Consider the following 21435-nt stretch of genomic DNA (forward strand, 5'->3'; position numbering starts at 1 on the left):
CTACCCGCTTCTTTCACCAAACCTCTGTCAGCGTAGTCTTCCGCCTGCAGTGGATGTGCTGAGGCTAGAGTAGCCACCATTTTGCATGTCTAGTGTGTTCCTCCCTCCATTGCTAATAGAGACGATTCCAGTTCTTTTCTGGCATCATTACGCCTCGTAAGTACATAAAAGAAACACCACATCGTTACAAATACGTGAAACTGTCTCTACTTGTACTTATATACGAGTTCTTTTAATTGTACTTGCGGTGTCAACTGTCAGTGAGACGCTGCATAGGAAGTCGCAGCCCTCAGTGCACCGGGGTTGTGCCTGTCAGCAGCTAAGTTGCTGGGCTAGCTATGTGCAGCTCTGTAGTCTGACTACTCACCAAGTCATTAAAGTCGTAACAACTTAAAGGGCAGTTTCTAATTATTATTTCCTCGACAGGCAAGTATCGTCACCAGTCGTCTTTTCATTTCGACGGCAACTAAAGAATTTGATATAGAAACAAACGAATGTCAGATAGCTAGCTAACGCTAAGAAGGCCTTAACTGCATCATGTCCACATCAATCGGTAATTAGAGGGACGTTAAGGTACCACGGTGCTGTTTTTCTGCCTTCTCTGGTTTAATGTTGTTAATGTAAACATTAACATAAGGAACCTTTCTCATTCTGTGAGGCTAGGATGTCTAAGTGATATGTTGCCCTTTCAAGTTCTCCGATAGAGCAGGGTTAGCTCGCTGGTAGCTAGTTCTTCTCAGGTTTGGCTCTGTAACTTAATACGTTGTTGTGTGTGCTTGGAGAGGACTTCAATACGTTTTGACAACGTGAAAAAAGTGTTTTACTCTTAAGTGAAAGTTGGATTTGGGAGATCCAGGAATCCATCAGCAGCGTCCCTGAAGTGCTGACGACGTGGAGCTGGATTTTCCTCAAGTAGATTTGGACAGCTTTAACTACAGCTTTGATGAAATAGATCACAGTAACACGATATATGGAAACAAAACGTACACTGTGGTCTATTTTGTGTTATTAGTGGCACATTTGATATTATTAAGGAAGTTGGTTGTAAGTAGGAAGTGAGGTAACCCTGGTGACGTTCAGCAGGTGTAGATCTAGAGCTTTAGGAGTGTCCTGTTCTTGGAATTAAAACATCTTTCTCAGATGAAGCTCAAATCCACCTTATGGTCATTTTATTACATTTATATTTTTGTTTTATTTATGTCGTTTAGGAATTTTGCAGTTGCATGTTTTTGCAGTTACTTGATGTTAGTTTTGGATTCCAGTTAATTCAGTTTAAAATAAGGATGCCTGCTGTGATCAGGAAGTTTTGGGCTTTTGCAATTGAACTCAATTCTTTTCTCTTAACCCTTTATAGGGCACTCAATTATTACTTATTGAATTCTAGGACAAGACCTTATTACCTTAGTAATATTCAAAAAATCTGAATATTTTGATGGCAAAAAATGAATATCAATGTAATAACAAGAAACGCCAACTACAAAGCTCGCTTCTATAAGAAATTCATGAAAAACATTCAGAGAGTGAAAGGAACACATTTTTTGGTCCAACATAACCTTGGAGGCATTAATGCTGATACTGGCACTTACATTTTATTGGTTTATAAACCTAGATATAATACTCTAGGCTTATTAACTTTTTACCTTTACTTTTTAACTTTTCAAATGGCTTTACCTGTTTTCATGACTTTTTAACTTAATTTACAGTAGGTAATATATCATTCAAGGGCTCATCTAATTGGTCAAATGCCAAAATAAGATGTACAGCCATGTAGCAGCATCTTTGTTGAATGGCTGGTTATAGATCTTGTGCTTCTAGAGTTCACTGAAGGATGAGGGGGGACTCCGTTTATAAGGGGTCTGCAAGTGATCAAAAACAGTAGCCTGCCCTATAAAGGGTTAAAGGCAGTAGGTGAATGTAAATCGTGGCACAAGGCATTCATTTGACTGAAATTACACTAATGTAAACTGCAATAATGTTGAGGTGATGGTGCATGTGTTGTCATGTTTGTTATTTTGATGTTTGTATAAAGAGTTGCCTTAAATTGTTTCCAAACTTATAAAAAAAACTAATAACCAAATTATTTTGTTGTAACTAGGACCGACAATTATTTTTATTTTTGATTATAATTATTAAGAATTCTTATTTTGACCTAAAAGTAACTTTTATTGGTCAATTTTCTTTACTGCTTACTTTGTTTGGTTGTGTTTGAAACATATTAGGACTATTCTTGTGATATAATACAAAAGTGCCCTATAACTCTTTTTTTTCAACTGATAAATTAATTAGTTATGTTGCATTTAAACAATGCATGGCAGCTTGTTTGGATTTCAAGTAAGGAACCACTCCTCAATCCCCTAAAGGAAGAGACACCAGACCCTATGGCAACATGCAAAATAGAGTGTTTGCTCAATGAGAAGGAGAGGCTGGTTCTTAACTCGGATTGCAGCTACATCTAACTTTTGCCAATGCGAATATGATTCAGCTTTAACATGCTCTGGAGTTTTAAAAGGATAGATGCTGATTGCTGCAAATTATATTGTTGCAAAATGAAAACATGAAACTGTAATTTAATCAGCTCCCAGCGGTAGCTGGATTTACCTATTTTTTGTGTGGTGATTATAAGCACAGCAAGCGATGTGTTACTATGATTCATGAAGCCCAACAGTGGGTCCATTCAGCTGAAGTAATTTAAAATGTATCAGAACAGGCTGTAGGTCCCTGGCTTTGTTAAAGTGTGGTCTTGCCTGCCCACTCTCTCTGTTCCTGTTTGGTCAAAGTAAATTCTTAGAATAGCAGCGATCCACCTAAGGACCTCCCCTTGTCCCAATAATCTCTGGATTCTTATTTCCCTGTCAGTTGATACCACAACAAAGAGTTTTATGTGATTGAAATCAGGAATTGTGATTTGAAATGACTCATCTCTGAGTTTTAGGAGAAAAAAAGCATCAAGTTGATGTTAATGTTACACATTCAGACTCATATCTTAGGCCTGCTGTGATTGTTAATCCTTTTAGGACCATAAACGAATGGGTGCATCAGTAAATAAATGTATCAGTGGTCCTGAAGGCAGTGTGGTGTTTAGTAGTTAAACTACCTAATGGAACAAATACAGCAAAGCAGTCTGTGTGATGATGAGCATGTTTTATTTTTAGAGCAGTATTTGTTTTTGCCCTCCTGACTGTTTACAGTGAAGAAGAAAAACATTATTTCAAAACAACTTTTATGGTAACATTCATCATTGTTAAAATTTTCTAATCAAATCCATTGTGCAAATCAAACGTGTCACTTATATTTTCTAGTAAAAAAAATCTAATTATCTGACCAGCCTTTTTTTGGCATAAGAATACAATCATTTGATGACATAAACTGAACATGCATGCTTCAGAAATGTAATCATATCTTGTCTTTTATATTGGATTTTTCAGTTGAGGTTTTGGCAGGTTCTTTTAAAAGTTTGAACTGTTGCTGCATGTTTTATGTTTTAATTCAACTGAACAAAAAGTTTGGTGTCAGATGTCCATCTGCACGTTTGTAGTTTTTTTTTTTTTTTTTGAAAAGGCATGTCCATTTTTACTGAACATCCATTACACCAAAGGTAAAAATGAATGTGCTCTAAAGATAATTACAATTATTTCAGTTGCTTTGCAGACTCATTATGTGAACTGCACTGTTTCTGATAAAAGGCTCCATGACATTTGGAGACAAAACTTATATTTATCTTAGTCAGAGGGCTGAATTAATGAGGCCGTTAGTTTGATTTTTACTGAATAAGTTCCCAAAAAGAAACGACTTGTAAATCCTAATTTATAGGCGATTACATGTTTGTAATGACATTGAACAGAAATGTGACTTTTTTTGTCATCTCTTTAATGACATGGAAGAGTTTTTCTTTTTGTTGTTTATAAAGAAAGATGTTTTTGCTGCTTTTAAATCCAGAGAGCCAGTCTAGTTTATTCTTAATACTGAACTTATTGTTCATATTGTCAGCCTTGTATTATTTCTCCTATTGCAATTTTAAATATTTTCTCATGTATTATTTTTCCATTAGTATTTTAAAAAAAATTCTATGCAAAGCTTTTGTCATTTTTTTGGGTTCTTCAAGTGCTTATTGAATAAATGCTTATTCTATGGAGTGGATGTTAGAAATGTCCTCCTGCTCTCTGCCTACATGTATCGTTCTATGCAGGCATAATTAGCAAACTGTTTACACAGAGAATACTGCCCTGGGGCACCTTCTTGTAAAGGTGTGTAGGGATACAGAGCTTTACAACCACATCTAAAATCAGAAAACATTCCTTGTAGTGCTTTTAGATGTAGCTGTGCTGAAGCAATCCTATGTGGCATTATTTTTGGTGGCATCATGTCTTTTCCCTGTTTTTCTCTAACTGCTACCTTTGCATCATCTTCACCTGTTTTATAGCTTAGTAAAGTGTAAAGGTGGTGGTAAAGAGTTCCCATAAAATAATATAGTGAACCCATTTAGATGTTTATAGATGAGTTATGCTTTGTAAGAAGAGTCTACAGGAACTGTTGGTTTGCCTGTTACCCTACGTTACATCAGAGTTTAACTTTTTTATGTTTTCGTGTTAGTTTCTAATTTGATCAGTGCAGTTTGATTATCCTCACAGTTACTGCTAAAGCTATGCTTCATGTCTTGGAACTAATATAAAGTGTTGGCATAACACAAGTATTAAAGATAGGTATAGGCATGTTGCTGATTTTTATATTGTGAATAAAAAATTAAACCTGAGCTTTCGAACAGACTTGTCTCTCATTGGCTATTCTAACTATTGGACTTTACTCATGTTGATTAAAATAAATGGTATTTTGTGCAAAAAATCCTCTTGAATAAAAGCATCTTCATAAATATTTTTACATTTTCCTTGCTTAGAAGCTTCGTTGGAGGGAATAAAATTTTACTTGTTCTTTTTTTTGTCTTAATTCAGCCTCTGTGTATTGTTGGACTAGACCTTAATATCTCTTAATATAAAGTGTTTAATTGCACAGTAACTGGTTGTATTGAAAACAGAAAGCCTTTGAGTGAAAAAGATTAATTGTAAGAAATATAAATTAAGAAAAGTTGGAACTCTATGTTTACTATTTAAAACATGATCTTTGTTTATACAACTCCCCTCTGTAATACTAATATTGGATGAAATAAGTAATTCAGTGTTGCTGTATTCTAAGTCATAAGGGACAGAGTTGTGTTTTGTCAGTAGATCACATCCTTTTCCCCCTTTTGTGCGTTTCTTTTCTAGAGAATGCCAGCTCCGATCAGACTACGGGAGCTGATCCGGACCATCCGGACAGCACGGACCCAGGCAGAGGAGCGCGAGATGATCCAGAAAGAGTGTGCTGCTATTCGGTCGTCTTTTAGAGAGGAAGACAACACATACCGATGCAGAAATGTGGCAAAGTTACTCTATATGCACATGTTGGGCTACCCAGCCCACTTTGGACAGGTATGTGTGCTCATGACCTGGAGGGTTAAACAGCGTTTTTATTTCTAGTGATGTTTCAGTCAGTAATATTAGTGTTTGATTATCTTTTGTCTTGTTTTTAGCTTGAGTGTCTGAAGCTGATTGCCTCCCAGAAGTTCACTGACAAACGAATAGGTTATTTGGGAGCTATGCTGCTTCTGGACGAGAGACAGGATGTTCATTTACTAATGACAAACTGCATTAAAAAGTAAGTCCATTTTAAACTACATAAAGCAGTGCAAAGTGTTGCACATGCAGTTTGGTGATTTTCATTCTGAAACTGTTCTTTGTTATATTAGAGTCTCTGCTTCTTTATCAACCAATCACAATCTTATCCTTGTGTGGCTTTTATTTAGAAATGTTTCCTGATTATACTGCTGTGTTTCCATGGCTTATTTGACTTGTTTCTTCCACACCAGTGATTTAAATCACAGCACACAGTACGTCCAAGGCCTGGCTTTGTGCACTTTAGGCTGCATGGGATCCTCAGAAATGTGTCGTGACCTGGCAGGGGAGGTAGAGAAGCTGCTTAAAACATCCAACTCATACTTAAGGAAAAAGGTAAGCTTTATTTTTCACTGTCCTTTTATATTTTGGGGAATTATTATATTTCAGTTAAAATGGTTAGAAAGGTTATTGAAGAAGGACTCGCCCCCATTGGTGTCTTACCTCTACCCACATATAATATATTTTAAAATGAGCCTTATGGAGGCGGTGCTCAGCGGTGGGTCTTTCTGACATTCAGAGTTTGGTTTCAATTAAAGACTAAATTATGTTACACCTGAAAGACAATTTTAATGCATTTTCTATTTTTCTTTTTTTTTCTTTATATATATATATATATATATATATATAATAATGTGTATATTTCAGCAGCTCAGAGGACATGGGAATAACGCAAACTATTTTAACTTTTATAGTTGAGAAAATAATTAAACTTCCATAATAAAATTAGAAAACGCATTAAAACCAAAGGAGTGAGTGTCTTCTATCTAGTCTAATATGAGTAGACATCAACTTTGTGTCACTGGGTCACAAGGCATGAAGGTTCTGCATTTATCATAATCATTTTATTTCTAGGTGGCGTTGGAATAACAGGTAAGCCACCACTAATACTGCCTCAGTTAAGCCCCCTGTCACACCTTGACAATTTAACCAGCGTATGCCAGAATTCCCAGAATCTTCTAAAATGCTGGCGTACGCTGAACTTTATATGTATTTTTTTTTAAAGTTTGGGCGTATACATAGCGTATTCATAACGAGTCCAGAACTTGCGTCCAACGACAGCCTAACTTATGCATAACGCAAGGCAGCTTAATGCCCATGAAATGTCACAAGCCAGTGTCCTGGGGGGGGGCAGTATAAAATTATTTGATTGCGGTATTAACCTAACTGCTGTTTAGATAGGTTTAGTTTGTTGACCCTGGCCGTGAATGCAGGTACGTCAGGCATACGCTGTTCTAAATCGTCAAGGTGTGAGATGGGCTTTAGAAGCAGTACACCTGTTTAACTGCAAGTGGAGGGAAAAGCAGTATGTCAAAAGCAGTATGTCAACAAATATGTTGAAATAACTGTCAAAATAGTGCTTATGGGGTAAAAAATATTGAAAAACATTAATGTATACAGTTTATTAGCAAAAAAAGGGGGAGTTTGGAGTTGCCTTTTAAACCATCTCTTGTTTCAATATTCATCATCAGGCGGCATTGTGTGCAGTTCATGTCATCAGGAAGGTCCCAGAGCTCATGGAAATGTTCCTCCCAGCCACAAAAAACCTGCTGAGTGAGAAGAACCACGGTAAGTGGAAACGATTTGTCAGAAGCCAGATGTCCAACAGAAATGTAGAATCTGTCCAATTTCCAACCACGTTTGGTGCCTTGTTTAGAGCAGCTGACTTTTTAGTCCTTTGCACTGGACATTAGGACCAATGAGCTTAGCATAAGCTTGGATTACAGCCCACTGTATGGACCATGGTGTCAGAACTAAAAAGAGGTTATTCCTTTTTATTTGAGATGTAAAACGAGAAATGTTCACTTTTGGGAGTTTTGTTTTCTTTTGGTTTTTTTTTTGGCTGGTGGGGCTTTAAAATGAGATTACCATGAATCAAGATGGTGGTTTATTTGTTCCAGCTATCATTTCCTTTATGTCCTGAGCAGGACAAGGAATCAAACCCAGGATTATGTGATGGTTTTCTTATGAGCCTATTGGCCCTTTGAACCCTTCTCTAAGGTTCTGTCCACTGCCTTTTAGCACAACAACTTGTTAAGCTGAAAGTTTTAAAAATTATGCAGATTTTAGACCAAAAAGATTAACTTTACCGAGCACAACAGCCGAAGCGAGTGTTTTAGACACATTTACATCCTTATTTGCACATACACATTAGAAACCTGTCTGTTTGAGGACCTTGAGTCAGCACTATGTAAACATGGACCACCCCCTCGCCCTTCAGACTGTCATGGACTCGGTCTTTCAAGGGCTTGCAGGCGGGTTAGCATTTGTGCTCCTGGCAGCAGAGGTAGAGCAGCCTATAAAGGTAGGGGTGGCATGTCAAGGTTAGGAACGATTCCCAAATGGCTGTTTTTTACAAGCCCATGGTCAGGGTAATTTTTGTTTTTTTTACCTAAGAAACACAACATCATCTTTACAGTGCGGGTACCAACTCCTGTTGGAAAGGGGAATCAGAATTTCCTCAGTGCTCTAAATTTTCATAGTGCTGCACTGATTTAAACCTTGGATTTCAAACAAAAAAAAAAAGCATTGCAGCGTGACCAATAGATGAGTATTGAATTACTTTTCAACTATATATTTGTTTATCAGAAGCATTGTATAATGCAGATATGTCAGATTTTTCAGGCCGGTACACTTGGTTATTGCAGAAATGTAACATATACTGATGAATTATTTTTACTTATTTTAATGTTAGTTAAATATTTCATTTGGATGGGGGTGGCCTTTTCTATTTTTCCACTGCTTAGACTGTTACTGTGGGGGAGGTACTTTGCCTTTTAAATTCACAGATGCAGCGATTGACCTTGTGAAATACAGAGCTATTACGTTGTTGTGCCGCAGTACAAAATGCTGCGGTGCAGCCCACAAAGCTAATTAGGACTATGAGTTGATTATAAGAACCTTATAATCAATCAGGCATCAAACAGGTTGCACCCTGACATTAATGGGTTGAAGCTTTATGATCAAAAGAGTTAAAAAGCAATTTGGAGACTGCTGTTAAAATACAGGAATGAATGAAGATAACCTTGCCTTTCTGTCCACTCAGGTGTTCTTCATACATCTGTTGTCCTCCTCACTGAGATGTGTGAAAGAAGTCCGGATATGCTGGCCCACTTCAGAAAGGTACACATTCTCTTGCACCAAAAATTAAAGCAGTTTCTTGCACATTTGTCTGAAACTCATGTCATATTCCATTCTCCCTCGGTTGCACATTTTATTTTAATGACCAAGATCGGCAGATATGTTAAACAAGGTTACGATACAGTTTCCTCTTGGTTTCAAAATATCTTTAATCTCCTCCCAGTGTAATTTTGTTCCCCCTGTTGTTCTAAACTGCTGCTGTTCTTCTCCTATATGAGTTTTTCAAACTAGGTCAAAAGCGCTGCGTCTCATGTTCATATTCTGAGCATTATCTTGAGCACTCTGAAAGTGAATGATTCCCCTCCCTAACATCTACTTCATATTTTTTCTGTCATTTGTCTTTGTTACAATTCCTGCATTGTGTTAGAATGAGAAGGTAAGAGTACATTCTGATCTCATAGCTGGTGCATGCTGTTTATAGTCCTCACTCCTTCACGGTCATCTCACAAGTAACCAAATTTGTGTTAAGTAATGTCATGTTGTGTTATAAGTTAGATTGTTTTAATTTCTTTATATTGTACGGTGATCATTACTATGTCAGTGTTTTGAAATATTATACAAAACTGTTTTTGATCCATTCGTCAAAAACATTTCCACTATTGTTTTTAATGTTCAACTCACTGGTTTAAAGGCTAAATTTAGCACCATTGGTGGGTTTTCATTAAATAGCCACAAGGGGGCACTAGAAATAAGACTTTCTGTTAGATTATGGGGACAAAATCTATTTGGGTGTAATTGGAACTGCATTAGGAATACATAGATGTCAAAGTAGTGGTACATCATGTTGATAAGTGTAATAATTGCCCTTTTTTTTAAAGTGTTCTTGTGCTTTTATCTACATTTAATATTTTATTTATATGGAATAAGTCCAGTTTTCTTTATTCAAGTCAAAGCTACCTACCTTCTAACTAAACAGTATCTATATTTTTATAATCATCTAAACCACATGGGTTCTAAAATGACTTCCTGAATCACAAGTTTTATTCAGTTGTTTTCCAATGAAAACACCTTTCTTTTTTCTCCTCCAATAAGTACTAATTTTACATATATTAAATGTAAAATAAGATACAGTCAAATAATAGACTTTGCATTTACCTCTACAGCAGTTTGTATCCATTCCTTGCCATTTTGTTCCAACCTACTGCTATTTTGTCTACATTTACCTACGATATATTACCTGTTTTATTCTCTATATAGTTGTATACATTGGTACATATTGAATTTAAATGCTCATAAGTTAAAATCTCACATAGAATTGGGTACATTAAATTTATGAATTTATATTGCTATTTTTTTTTTCATCAATGGAGCTTCTTAAGTCAGTAAAACCAGTTACCTGTCAACCTAAAATGATGTGACTTAACATCCTGCTGGTAGATATTAATTATTAGGATCTCAAAACTAAATTTATTTCAAGAAACTGTCGATTTTTGCTTTCATTAGCTGTCAATGAGGGTATGAATGTTGAAATAACCGGCACCACCCCTTTAATTTCACACGTTTTATATATAGATTTCTATACCAATGTTTAATGTTGTTGCTCCTCCATAGTAAATAAAAATGACACCTTTTGTCTTCCTATGTTTGATTAGCTGTCACTTAATTATCACATGAAGTATACATTTTGTATCCACGCATAATATTGTGACACCTTCCCTTTTTTTTTTTCTTTTGTTGGTTTGTTTTTACTATAGCTGGTTCCACAGTTGGTGAGAATCCTCAAGAACCTAATAATGTCTGGATACTCTCCTGAACATGATGTGTCGGGCATAAGTGACCCTTTCCTGCAGGTAAATCTTTATTCGTCAAAAAAATATTGCAACATGTAATGTGTCTGTTAGCATTTGTTTTATAGTGTCAGAAAATAAATATTTTAGTATTTATGTGTCATAACCCTTTTTTAACTGATTAAGCCACTAAAATCTGAAATGGTTATTTCATGTAGTTGTGTAAAAGTAGTTAAGCTGGTATACATTTATTTACTTCTAAAGCTCAGAGGATTTGATCAATCTTATTAATGGAGTTATTTTTTTTATTCAGGTGCGAATTTTGAGACTACTGAGAATTTTAGGAAAGAATGACGACGACTCAAGTGAAGCAATGAATGACATTCTGGCACAGGTTAGAAAGGGAGCAATAAATAACTTTTATATTATTTTTTAAATGACTTTGCTTAAGTGTGGCTCATTAATGCTTGTTTTGCAGGTTGCAACAAACACAGAGACGAGTAAAAATGTAGGTAACGCAATCCTGTATGAGACCGTACTGACCATAATGGACATCAAGTCTGAAAGTGGACTGAGGGTGAGGTTTTTTTTTTTTTTTTTTTTTTTTTTTTTTTAAGAGAAATCAATATTGTTTTCAGTTTTTGCTTTACTTGAATGTCCTTTTCCTTTTAGGTTTTGGCCATTAACATACTAGGTCGCTTCCTTCTTAACAATGACAAAAATATAAGGTAATTACTTTGCTTTTCTCACTTTTTTTCAAGATTGTCATCAGATCATTGTCTTTAATTAAAATCTCCTTGTTCCAGATATGTGGCGTTGACCTCTCTTCTAAAGACGGTACAAACAGATCACAATGCAGTGCAGAGGCATCGGAGCACCATTGTTGACTGTTTAAAAGACCTGGACGTCTCCATTAAGAGGTCACTCTCAGAGCCCACATTACTTTAGTTTCCCTTGTGCCCTTGTTTTTATTTTAATGCTTGATTTCTGTGTAGACGTGCAATGGAGCTGAGTTTTGCCCTGGTGAACGGCAACAACATTAGAGGCATGATGAAGGAGCTGCTCTACTTCCTGGATTCCTGTGACCCAGAATTCAAGGCAGACTGTGCATCAGGAGTGTTTCTAGCTGCAGAGAAGTATGGCCATACATTCTGCTTTCTCTTGGCTACTTTATGATGATTTTAATGTCTCACTCTGGCCTAGATAATGTCATTCCAGTCTTTTGTTTTAAGCATTCGAGAATGTAGTCGGTATACCCTACCCCACATGAGATTGTGCTGTGTGATGAGAAAATGAGTGATCCATCGTCTGACTGACTATGTTGATATCATTTGTTTTCTGAAAGCACTGATCCCCTTTCTCAGTCCTCAGTGTTTCATAACTTTGGTCAACAAATATTTGCATTTTTTTTCCATTTGTTTCAACAGATATGCTCCTTCAAAAAGATGGCACATAGACACCATTATGAGAGTACTGACAACAGTATGTATGCTACAGAAACCCTTCAGTACTTGGAAGCAATGACCATAATAGTACAAACAGTATAGTTTAAATTTCTCTTGTGTTTCTTAGGCTGGAAGCTATGTGCGAGATGACTCTGTCCCCAACCTAATTCAGCTCATCACAAACAGCGTGGAGATGCACGCCTATACAGTGCAGAGACTTTACAAAGCCCTGCTGGACGACATTTCACAGGTCAGAGTTGCTCTGGATTAATCTATGACTATGATATTAAAGCCTGTATGTACTACAAACCACTTGGAAGAACCAGGTGAAAATTTCCTTCATGTTCTGTCTTCCAGCAACCTCTTGTTCAGGTTGCGTCATGGTGCATAGGAGAGTATGGAGACCTTCTGGTATCAGGACAGTGTGAGGAAGAGGAACCCATCCAGGTAAAAATTCAGTATTAAAAACAAACCTTAGTGAAAAAGGAAACTGGCCAACAGTGACGTTCTCCTCTTTCTAATAAATGAAGGTGACTGAGGACGAAGTTCTGGATGTGTTGGAAGGTCTTCTGGTGTCCAATCTGTCCACGCCTGTAACCCGGGGTTATTCCCTCACTGCTATCATGAAGCTATCTACTCGTTTCAGTAGTGTCAAGTGAGTGAATATTTTCCTCCTTTGTTAATCGCCATTTGATTTTTGATTTCAACCTTTTTCCTTCAGCAGTGTTTATAAATAAATTTTGCCTTTATATCTGAGGAATTATACATAACTTCAAACATTTCATAATAGACTAATTTGATTGCCTAAATAATTGAGGGTTACACAGAGGTAGGGGACTATGTTTCTCTATTTCTCATGAATTACTTTTTAAAATATTATTGAGAATGGGTGAAGACATTTGCAGTTCAACTTTTAATGAGTGTTTTTGTGGATTCCGCACAATGGTTTTGCAGTAACCACTACCACAGAAGTATGATTTAATTTATGTAGCTACATGCAGGAGTGGAAAATAAGTCAGAAAAAATAATTTCATGTTATCTCTCATCTCTTTTGACCCTAATATTTCCACATCGACAATCTTACAGTCAGATGCAAAATCTAACATGTTTGAAAAATCAATTTTTCCCTATGAGATGACTGTGAGTTTATCCTGCTGTTGAAGTAGAGTTACAAGGGTCTATGGGCTGATTTAGCTCAACCTGTGTGCAAAAAAGGGAATTCTTCTTCTTCTCTGACTTTACTTTTGGATAGAATAGTCCAACCCCTGCCATCTCTTTACTTGGCTAAGTTCGACATGTGGTTTTTGGTCGTAGAGTGTGAGCAGTTAGATTGCATCAGAGCCTGATCTTGGGTTGGGTATGATGTTTGATTGTCTTGATAGTGGATGAATCATTATAGGCATTTAAACCTTTCTAAGTGAGCTCACTTTAGCTATCTTGGCCTAACATGTCTCCTCTGCTCAATAATACTCCATGAATGGCACTCACTACTCCCATGATTAGCTTGATGCCAACAAATGACTTGATCTCATCCTCAGTGGTTTTTATGCTAGCTCCTTTAATTTTACACTGTTGATTAATAATGTTAATCATATTTAGATAGTTGTCCTAATACATTTTAGGTATTTATATTACTCTTTCACACAAAAAAAATAAGACTAATATATGATTGCTTAATAATGAACCATGTTTTGTTTTTTTATTGATCTTTTATCACTGTAAGCTCTTTCTGTACTGGAAAAAATTAAGTCTTTTTTTTTTTAAATAAGTGCATTTGTTCATGGATTGAGGAGAAAATAAACATTTTGCCAATGGAACAAGACAGTTTACATTTAAAATAAGAAAACACAATTGCATTTTATCTAATAATCTTATTTTAAGAGTAAAAATACCAATTCCTTTGGCAAACTATCTAATTTACCTACTCAAATTAAGGGTAAATTCACTAAATTTTTTAATAGATCGTTTTTCCAGTGTGTATAGCTGTGTCCAATTAATTCTTTACGAGCTGTGTTTAATACCCTGTTTATTTTGTTTTCAGCCGAATCAAAAAGGTGGTTTCAATATATGGGAGTAGCATTGATGTGGAGCTTCAGCAGAGAGCCGTGGAGTACAACGCACTTTTCAAGAAATACGATCATATGAGGTAAACATCCCAGGGTTTGCTTGTTCCCTTATTTGTTTTCTTAAATGTGTATGTTTAAGTACTAGATTATTATTTTTCAGAATTTGTGTGGGGATGGAAAAAAAAACAATCTTTGTTCTTCTGTTGTTTTTTTTTTAAACTTTAATAGGCCAGCTCTTCTTGAACGTATGCCTATTATGGAGAAAACGGCCTCTAATGGTCCCACAGAAATCGTACAGACAAATGGTGAGACTGAGCCATCTTCAGTGGAGCCAAAACATCCACCTCCTGTTACTCAACCAACAAACCAAGTGAGAACAATTTTTAAGACCATTTATCTGTAGTGTAGAACTACAATTCCTAGATCAACACTAATAGACTTTGACTTCACAACCTGTAAACACGATAAAAGATTGGCTGTTTTACTAAGTTACTGTGCTGTCTTCTCTCTACAGGCTAATGATTTGTTAGACTTGTTGGGTGGTAATGATATGGTCCAGGTAATCCAGACTACGATGCCCACAAAGCCTGCCTCAGCTGGAGGAGAGCTGCTCGACCTGCTCGGAGACCTCTCACTAAGTGGTAAAAGGCTTACCTTTAAAGCAATGTCTATATCTGTCAAAAGGAAAATCTGCAAATTTATCTGTGAATGTTTGCAATAAAACACTGTTTCTAGTTTATTCTGTAGAATAGTCAAGGAGAGTATTCACTTCTTCACTCAGGCAGTGACTAAAATTACTTTCCTTTAAGACTGTAATTGGACAGTTATTTTAAATAAAACAAGTTTTGATTTTGGTTCTTTTGGATCCATCTCCTTAAAAACCCTGATGTCTCACTTTCCCAGGTGGTCCAGCACCTGTTTCCTCAGTGCCCGCTTCCCAGCCTCCTTTCCTTCTGGACGGACTCTCTTCACAACCCATGTTTAATGACATTGCAGCTGCAGGTAGGAGAGTGTTCCTTCAATCTATATGTGTGCCAAATTTAAAATCTATTTATTGATTTAGCGTTTTTGCAAAGTTTTGTTACAACAACTAATTTTATTGGAAGATGACAATTTTCCCCCTGATTCTTCTGTTTAGGTATCCCTTCCATGACTGCATACAACAAAAACGGTCTAAAAATAGATTTTACATTTGAGAGAGCAAACCCAAACCCAAACATCGCAGTCATCACAATCCACGCCACCAACTCGACAGAGGCAGAAATGACTGACTTTGTTTTTCAGGCTGCAGTTCCAAAGGTAAGCAGCTACAGCTGTTTCTTAGTCAATATAGGCCTCTCACTGATTGACTTTTTATTTTACTTTAAAAACTAAAAGCTGATTTATTTAAAGAGATTTTTCAAATACCAAATTTATATGTATTAAAGGGCCACAAAAAACAAAACATTTCCCCAAATAGTTATTCACTTAAAAATTTAACAGACAAAATTTAGCTCCACATTAACCCATCTATTAACAAAATAAAAAGAGCAACAGTCCTCTGGGACTCATTAGGTCCTGTGTCAAGCTGTGCTTTAGAGTTAAAACTGATTAAATTTGCCAAGCGCACTTAAATTTCACACCCTCTGTCTTTGAAAAGTTGAAAAGGAAAAATAATGTTGAACCTGGTTAATTTGTCACTCATGCAGACTGTTATCTGTGAGTACAGGTAAGATGAAACTGAGCAGACATATGAACACAGGACATTGGAGGGAGATTATTTTAACTACTGGTGAAAATGTTCAGAAATAAAAAAAGAAATGTATAGTGATTATGTTGTCAGGATCATCAGTTATGTGCCCCCCTAAGCCTGTATTACTAATAAAGACCATTTATATTAATCTTCCTATAATCATTGATATTCTAACAGAAATTGGACGGCTCCTGTGAAACATGCAGTGAATGCTTAGTCTTAACTTTACCTCGTTATTTAAAAAAGACATGAACAGTAACCTGTCATCCATCCCTGATCAGTTGGACCAAGAGTATTTTAAACTGTATAAGAGATTTTTTTTTTTATTGTTATCTAAAGTTGTTCTCTGTGTTCCTATTAGACCTTCCAGCTGCAGCTCCTTTCCCCCAGCAGTAATGTTGTCCCAGCACTCAACCAGGGAACTGTAACACAGGTCATCAGAGTCCTCAACCCACAGAAGGTGAGGTTTGATTCATTGTTTATTTAAATACATGCATATTTAGAAAGATTGAAGTTTTTACCAACAAGACCTTCAAATTGCAGCAACAACTACGAATGAGGATCAAACTTACCTACACCCACAAAGGCTCCGCTGTGCAGGACCTGGCAGAGGTTAATAACTTCCCCCCACAGTCGTGGCAGTGATGACCCGCTCCTGCTGCCCTTAAACCCCTCCCCCACCTAGGGAACTATGAAAACGTTTTTTCTCTTCACCCTTTCACCTTCTACCTTTCCCCCAACGGATCCCCCTGTGACGTCACTGCACACCGCTGCCACAGAGTTGCATGGGAAGCAGCAGAGCATCAACCACAGGAGAACAGAGCAGATGTTACGAAGACCCTTGTCGGCATTACAAGAGTAATTTGGGGAAAACATATCAATCATCAAACTTTCTCTTTTCACTCTTAATTGATCTCTTTACTTCGTGTGCTGATGTCTTTTTTTTCTCACACCTCTTCCTCCTAGCTCCATCACCCCTCCCAGAAGGATTCATGTTGTACAATCCACTGGTGTAATTTATCTCTGAAGTGACTGTTGGGGAGGAGAAAAAATGGGTCGCCCTCTTTTGGCCCCTATTTCTTTTAAACCTAAAATGCAGTTTGAGGCACTTTGCTTTCATTTTGTTTTCCACTTAGAACATCAGTCCTAAAATGGCAGCAGGAAAAACTTTGAGTCATAACAAACCTCTTTTTTTTCCCTCCACACTGTCAGCGGTATAACTTCAGAGTTGTATTCATTCTGAATTACATTAATTTGCTATATGCATGTGTGCTGGGGTCACAGTCACATCTGGACTTGTGCTCCAAGAGGATTTTCTGATTGTTTGTAGACCTTTTTATCTAACTGGCTGGGTTCAGAGCGCCCTCCGCTGCCCCCCTCCCTAATTAACACCTCATCTGTAGATCTGTATAAGACAGCAAGTTTGATGTATTACAGTGAATACATTATTGCTCTGTAACTTATCTGGAAACAAATTGCACTTGTGTTGAAAAGATCTGTGTTTTAAACTTTTCCTGCATCGGTCTCGTCAGTCTAGACCTCAAATTGATTTATATTTCTGATTTGTTTAACCTGGTTAAACTCTGTCACCATGCTTATCCATGTTAATGAAGTTGGTCATGAATGTAGTAACTTGCACTGAATGAGTTTCCTTTTTCCATCTCTAATTTGTCTTCCCACACCTTCTTTGTCTAGAACGCTCACCTTATCAACACTGTTTTTTCTTTTTTTTTTGTTTCTTTGTGAGAGTATGTTTAATTTGACTTAATTTATGCCTGATATGTAAGTGATGTGCCTTTCTGACTTAGCTGGAAAAAAAGGATGGAAAAAAGCCCCTGAGTGGTGAATGAGCTGCATTTATTAATGATTGCACAATGACTCTGTGGGTCTTTATAGATTTAAATCAGTCTATCACTTCATTGACAACTAAAATACCACTAATCTGCACAATGTTGGTCCATGATAGTTTTGCAAATTCCTAAATTATAGTGGAATATTAGTAATTTTTTGTTTATCTTTCACCTTGACTGCTTTTTAATAGAAATTAGAGACCACAATATTTAGATTACAAAATTAAAGGTAATGGCAGCTAGTGTACGTAAACTTAAATAAGCTGGCTTAAAATATTTTTCCAGTCCTACCCAAACTTCCAAATACCAAAAGATAGAATTAGACAAAAAGCTAATGAGACTTATAGTTTCTGTTTTTTTTAGAGCTGTCTTTACTTTTGTCAGAATCTTGACCTCGCCGTCATCGGGAATAGTAACCTTAATACCTCACCGTCTCTTTCTGTTAACGTATAGCAGCTTTGTTTAGTCACCAAAGCATCTGCATGAAGAAAACTAAGCAGTTCGTATGTCTCTTTACCCAACTCTACTCACAGCCTGGCTATTGTTCATTAAAGCCCGCCGATGTTCAGCTTGGCTGTGTTAATTCCTATTAAGCTTTCTCTCTTTTAACTTCTGTGACCAAATCATAGATAATCTATTAGCTTTGGAAATCTTTTTGAGCTCGTGTATATGGAGAAATCTTTTCCGGTTGAACCTTTTCTTCTATTAGTTGATAAATGCTATATTGGCTTGTTTTTTTTCTGTACATATTGAGGGCTTTTACAATTGTTTGTTGTACTTTCTTTTTTTAGATATCATTTTTCTAAACAAATTCCAACTACTCACAATGTACATTGTCTTTATAGGTTTAGTCGGCATTGGTCTAATAAGACTCTTCTGTATCGTCACTCATTGTAAAAGATTTATCATCTGCTGCCTGTACATTGTATATAGTTGTAAAACAAAAACGCTGATCAGATTAAATAAAATCCACATAAAAGATTAGTTGGAAAGTATGTATGCATATATGTACAAGAGAAATCTTCCAAAGGATGTGATGGAGCTTTCATTTGATTTATATATAGTAATGTTTGAGACATTAGATGTCATGTCCTAGCATCATGGATGGGAGGTTTGGTTTCTGTGGATGGTGGCTTAATAACCTGGATATAACACATTCCCTCTGAATGATGCACCGTACTACTGAGGAGCAGCAACATGCCTTTTGCTTCTCCTGGTCCTTAAACGCGTCATGGCTCCATTACCTGTTGCAGAGTGGCTCTCTTTCCAAGATGCATCAGTTTAGGTTGGCCTTACATGCACCATTGATCTCCTCTTCAACTGTTTGTATTGTTTTTAGCTAGATTTTAGTTTTGGTGTGTTCTCTCTTCATGAGTAAGCAAGGACACTTTTAACTGCCATACCTGCTTTTTTTTGTGTCACCCCATGGCAAGACAGTTTATTTTTAATCAGCACGGTTCGGTGATCATTTAAGATCCAAAATTACGTGAAAGCTCAGCTGTTTTGTAATACAGTTCTTCTTTTAGAGCCTTTTTTATGGTTTTCTTTAATCTGCTTCTGTTTAATGGAGGCAAACCAGCTGAAGCGTGTGATCACAAGAGGCAAAATGAAATGCTGGCAGGATGAGAAAGGGGGTCTTATACACCTATTCCTGAATGTTTTGTTTTTTTTGTGTGTGTGAGAGTGAGCTTATTGAAACTATGTACCCTCGTTAATCAAATCAGTTTTTTCTATTAAGCTGTTAAAATTTTACAAATAGAAGTGAGCCCAGCGTTAATGCTGTTGACACTATAACTGAGGAAGGAAACGACCACCTGTCGGTGTGGTCAGGTATATATATGTGTGCGTTTTGTGTGTGTATCAGATTATCTTTGAGAGAGTGTGATGGTGTGATATCTGTCTTTTATCTGCCTAGGACGCAATTCTTTGGCTGCAATCTCGACCCTCAGCTTCTGAGCTGCATGTGAAGAACTGTAAATAAGGTTGTTTCTACTTTGGACAAGAAAAGTTTTTTTTTGCAAATGCAAGAAAAGTTTAAAACTGTTATGGGACAGCACGAATGTGCAATTAGAAATCATCATGAGCTTAGGACTTGTTACTGTCATTTCGGTTTTTGCTTGGTTTTAAGTGCAAAGAAAATGCAAAGCCATTATCTGCATCCCTTGGGTGTTTTTGTTCTTTCTTTCATTGGGATGAAATCGCTTTGTAAAGGGCTTGGAAGAGCATCCAAATGAGCATCATGGTCCATATGTTTATTTTTAAAGATAGGAAAGAAAAACTGCATTCACTCTGAAAACATGGCCTGTAACACCCTTCTTCATTGAAAAGCGACCAGACAAAGAAAGCAAAGCAAGTCAGATTTTCTTATCTTTTTGTTGGTGGGGAGGAGAGAAACCTCACGGTTCCTAGTCAGCTTTTCTTTTTTTCCCCCCAGTTCTATGGCTTCAAGGAGAGAATGTCAGACTGAAAATATGAAATGATCTTTAAAGATGAGAAGTTGTAAACTATTAAATGGATTATTTTCAATTTATGCTGTGTATTCTTGTCTTTGGGTTGGAGATGATGATCAAGCAAATTTAAAAAAAGTGAAATAAAAATCAAGTTAAAGATATGGAAATGTGTACTGTGTCTGCTCTGCTAACCAACATTTGGGTTTTTGTTTGTTCAGGATTAAAGTTTAATGCTTCCAGAAGGTGTTAAGGAACTATATTTAAAGACACTTTCTGGAACTAAATTTTCCTGTTAAATTATCCATAGGTCTAAGATGGTTCTAAGTGCAATAGGGCCTACTGGCAGCTGTCTTGAATGACTTTGTTAACATAGGTTCATAAACTACTCACAATATTTTCTTTTGTCTGCCACTGCTATAGCAACCAAGAAAATATTTTTGCTGACTCCACTCACTAATGAGTCTGTATCTTAAACTGCTGTTTTCTTTTTCCCTTTCCTGGCCTATCATTAACTATAAGCTGGCTCATTTGAATATAAATTAGCATTCCTGAAGTCATTTGCAATGTCCATTTAGGGGAACATGTGGGCGGGTCATGAGGTAAATGGTTGTACTGTATCCACAGCATTAAAGATCTCCAGTGTTTGCTCATTCTGACCAAGGCCTACTAAATGCCTAGGCATACAAAATTTTGATACAAAACAACTGGATTTGCAGATTAATACTTGTTTATTACAAATTGTGAACTGAAAGTAGGTTACTTATCATTTTACTGCTTCCCTGTTGTTTTTCTCTGGGAATGCTCCCTTAAAACTTATTTTATTGCAGCTTTTATCAGCCTTTAGCATAAATGTATCAAATCTTCCTTGTTTAAGGTGGACTGCAACAGTATCTTATTTACGGTAACAGAATTATTACACAGGGTTATTGCACAGGGCATTAAATGGGTATTTATACATGTAGTTTTTGCACAGGGTATTAAATAGGTATCTGTATATATAGGTATTTATATATGCAGTTATTGCATTGGTATTAAATGTAAACAGGTTATTGCACAGGCTATTAAATAGTAATAGCAAAGTAGTTAATGCACAAGTTATTGCAGTTATAGTGCTGCATTGTAAAGTCTGATGATAATTGATGATAAACGAACTGCAATAGCGCTTCATCTTACAAACAGGGTGTATTAGTACATTTATAAATACATCAACAATCTAATGTATGGACTTTTCGCTTTAACAAGATGGCAGGTAGCACCAGAGGCGTAGCCAGAAAATATTTACTAGGGCGGTCAGGCAATAACCAGTGTACACTGAGGGT

General features: G+C 36.5%; 1 protein-coding gene across 2 annotated transcripts; it reads left to right on the top strand.

Moving 5' to 3' along the window:
- Nucleotides 1-16: 16 nt before the first annotated feature.
- Nucleotides 17-20277, top strand: ap1g1 (adaptor related protein complex 1 subunit gamma 1). Of its 2 annotated transcripts, XM_038303472.1 has the most exons (24): nt 17-156; nt 5259-5462; nt 5564-5688; nt 5900-6041; nt 7178-7274; nt 8752-8828; nt 9214-9222; nt 10541-10636; nt 10887-10967; nt 11052-11150; nt 11246-11301; nt 11380-11493; nt 11569-11709; nt 12001-12055; nt 12146-12268; nt 12376-12465; nt 12549-12673; nt 14060-14164; nt 14313-14454; nt 14599-14725; nt 14988-15086; nt 15223-15383; nt 16178-16276; nt 16360-20277. In XM_038303472.1, the coding sequence occupies exons 2-24, from the start codon at nt 5262-5264 to the stop codon at nt 16459-16461; spliced, it is 2466 nt and encodes an 821-aa protein (XP_038159400.1). In that variant the 5' UTR covers nt 17-156; nt 5259-5261; the 3' UTR covers nt 16462-20277. The 2 variants fall into 2 exon arrangements, with proteins under 2 accessions (XP_038159400.1, XP_038159401.1); XM_038303473.1 differs by lacking the exon at nt 9214-9222.
- Nucleotides 20278-21435: the final 1158 nt, after the last annotated feature.

Source organism: Cyprinodon tularosa, unplaced genomic scaffold, assembly GCF_016077235.1.
Source record: "Cyprinodon tularosa strain WSP-4 unplaced genomic scaffold, ASM1607723v1 ctg510, whole genome shotgun sequence".
Classification (NCBI taxonomy): Eukaryota; Metazoa; Chordata; class Actinopteri; order Cyprinodontiformes; family Cyprinodontidae; genus Cyprinodon; species Cyprinodon tularosa.

Excerpts from the sequence above, each read along its gene's own strand:
- ap1g1 (XM_038303472.1), top strand. The coding sequence starts at position 5,262 with ATGCCAGCTCCGATCAGACTACGGGAGCTGATCCGGACCATCCGGACA. Across the intron at positions 5,689-5,899 it reads ATGACAAACTGCATTAAAAA|TGATTTAAATCACAGCACAC; the intron begins GTAAGTCCATTT and ends CTTCCACACCAG. Across the intron at positions 11,151-11,245 it reads AGTCTGAAAGTGGACTGAGG|GTTTTGGCCATTAACATACT; the intron begins GTGAGGTTTTTT and ends TTTTCCTTTTAG.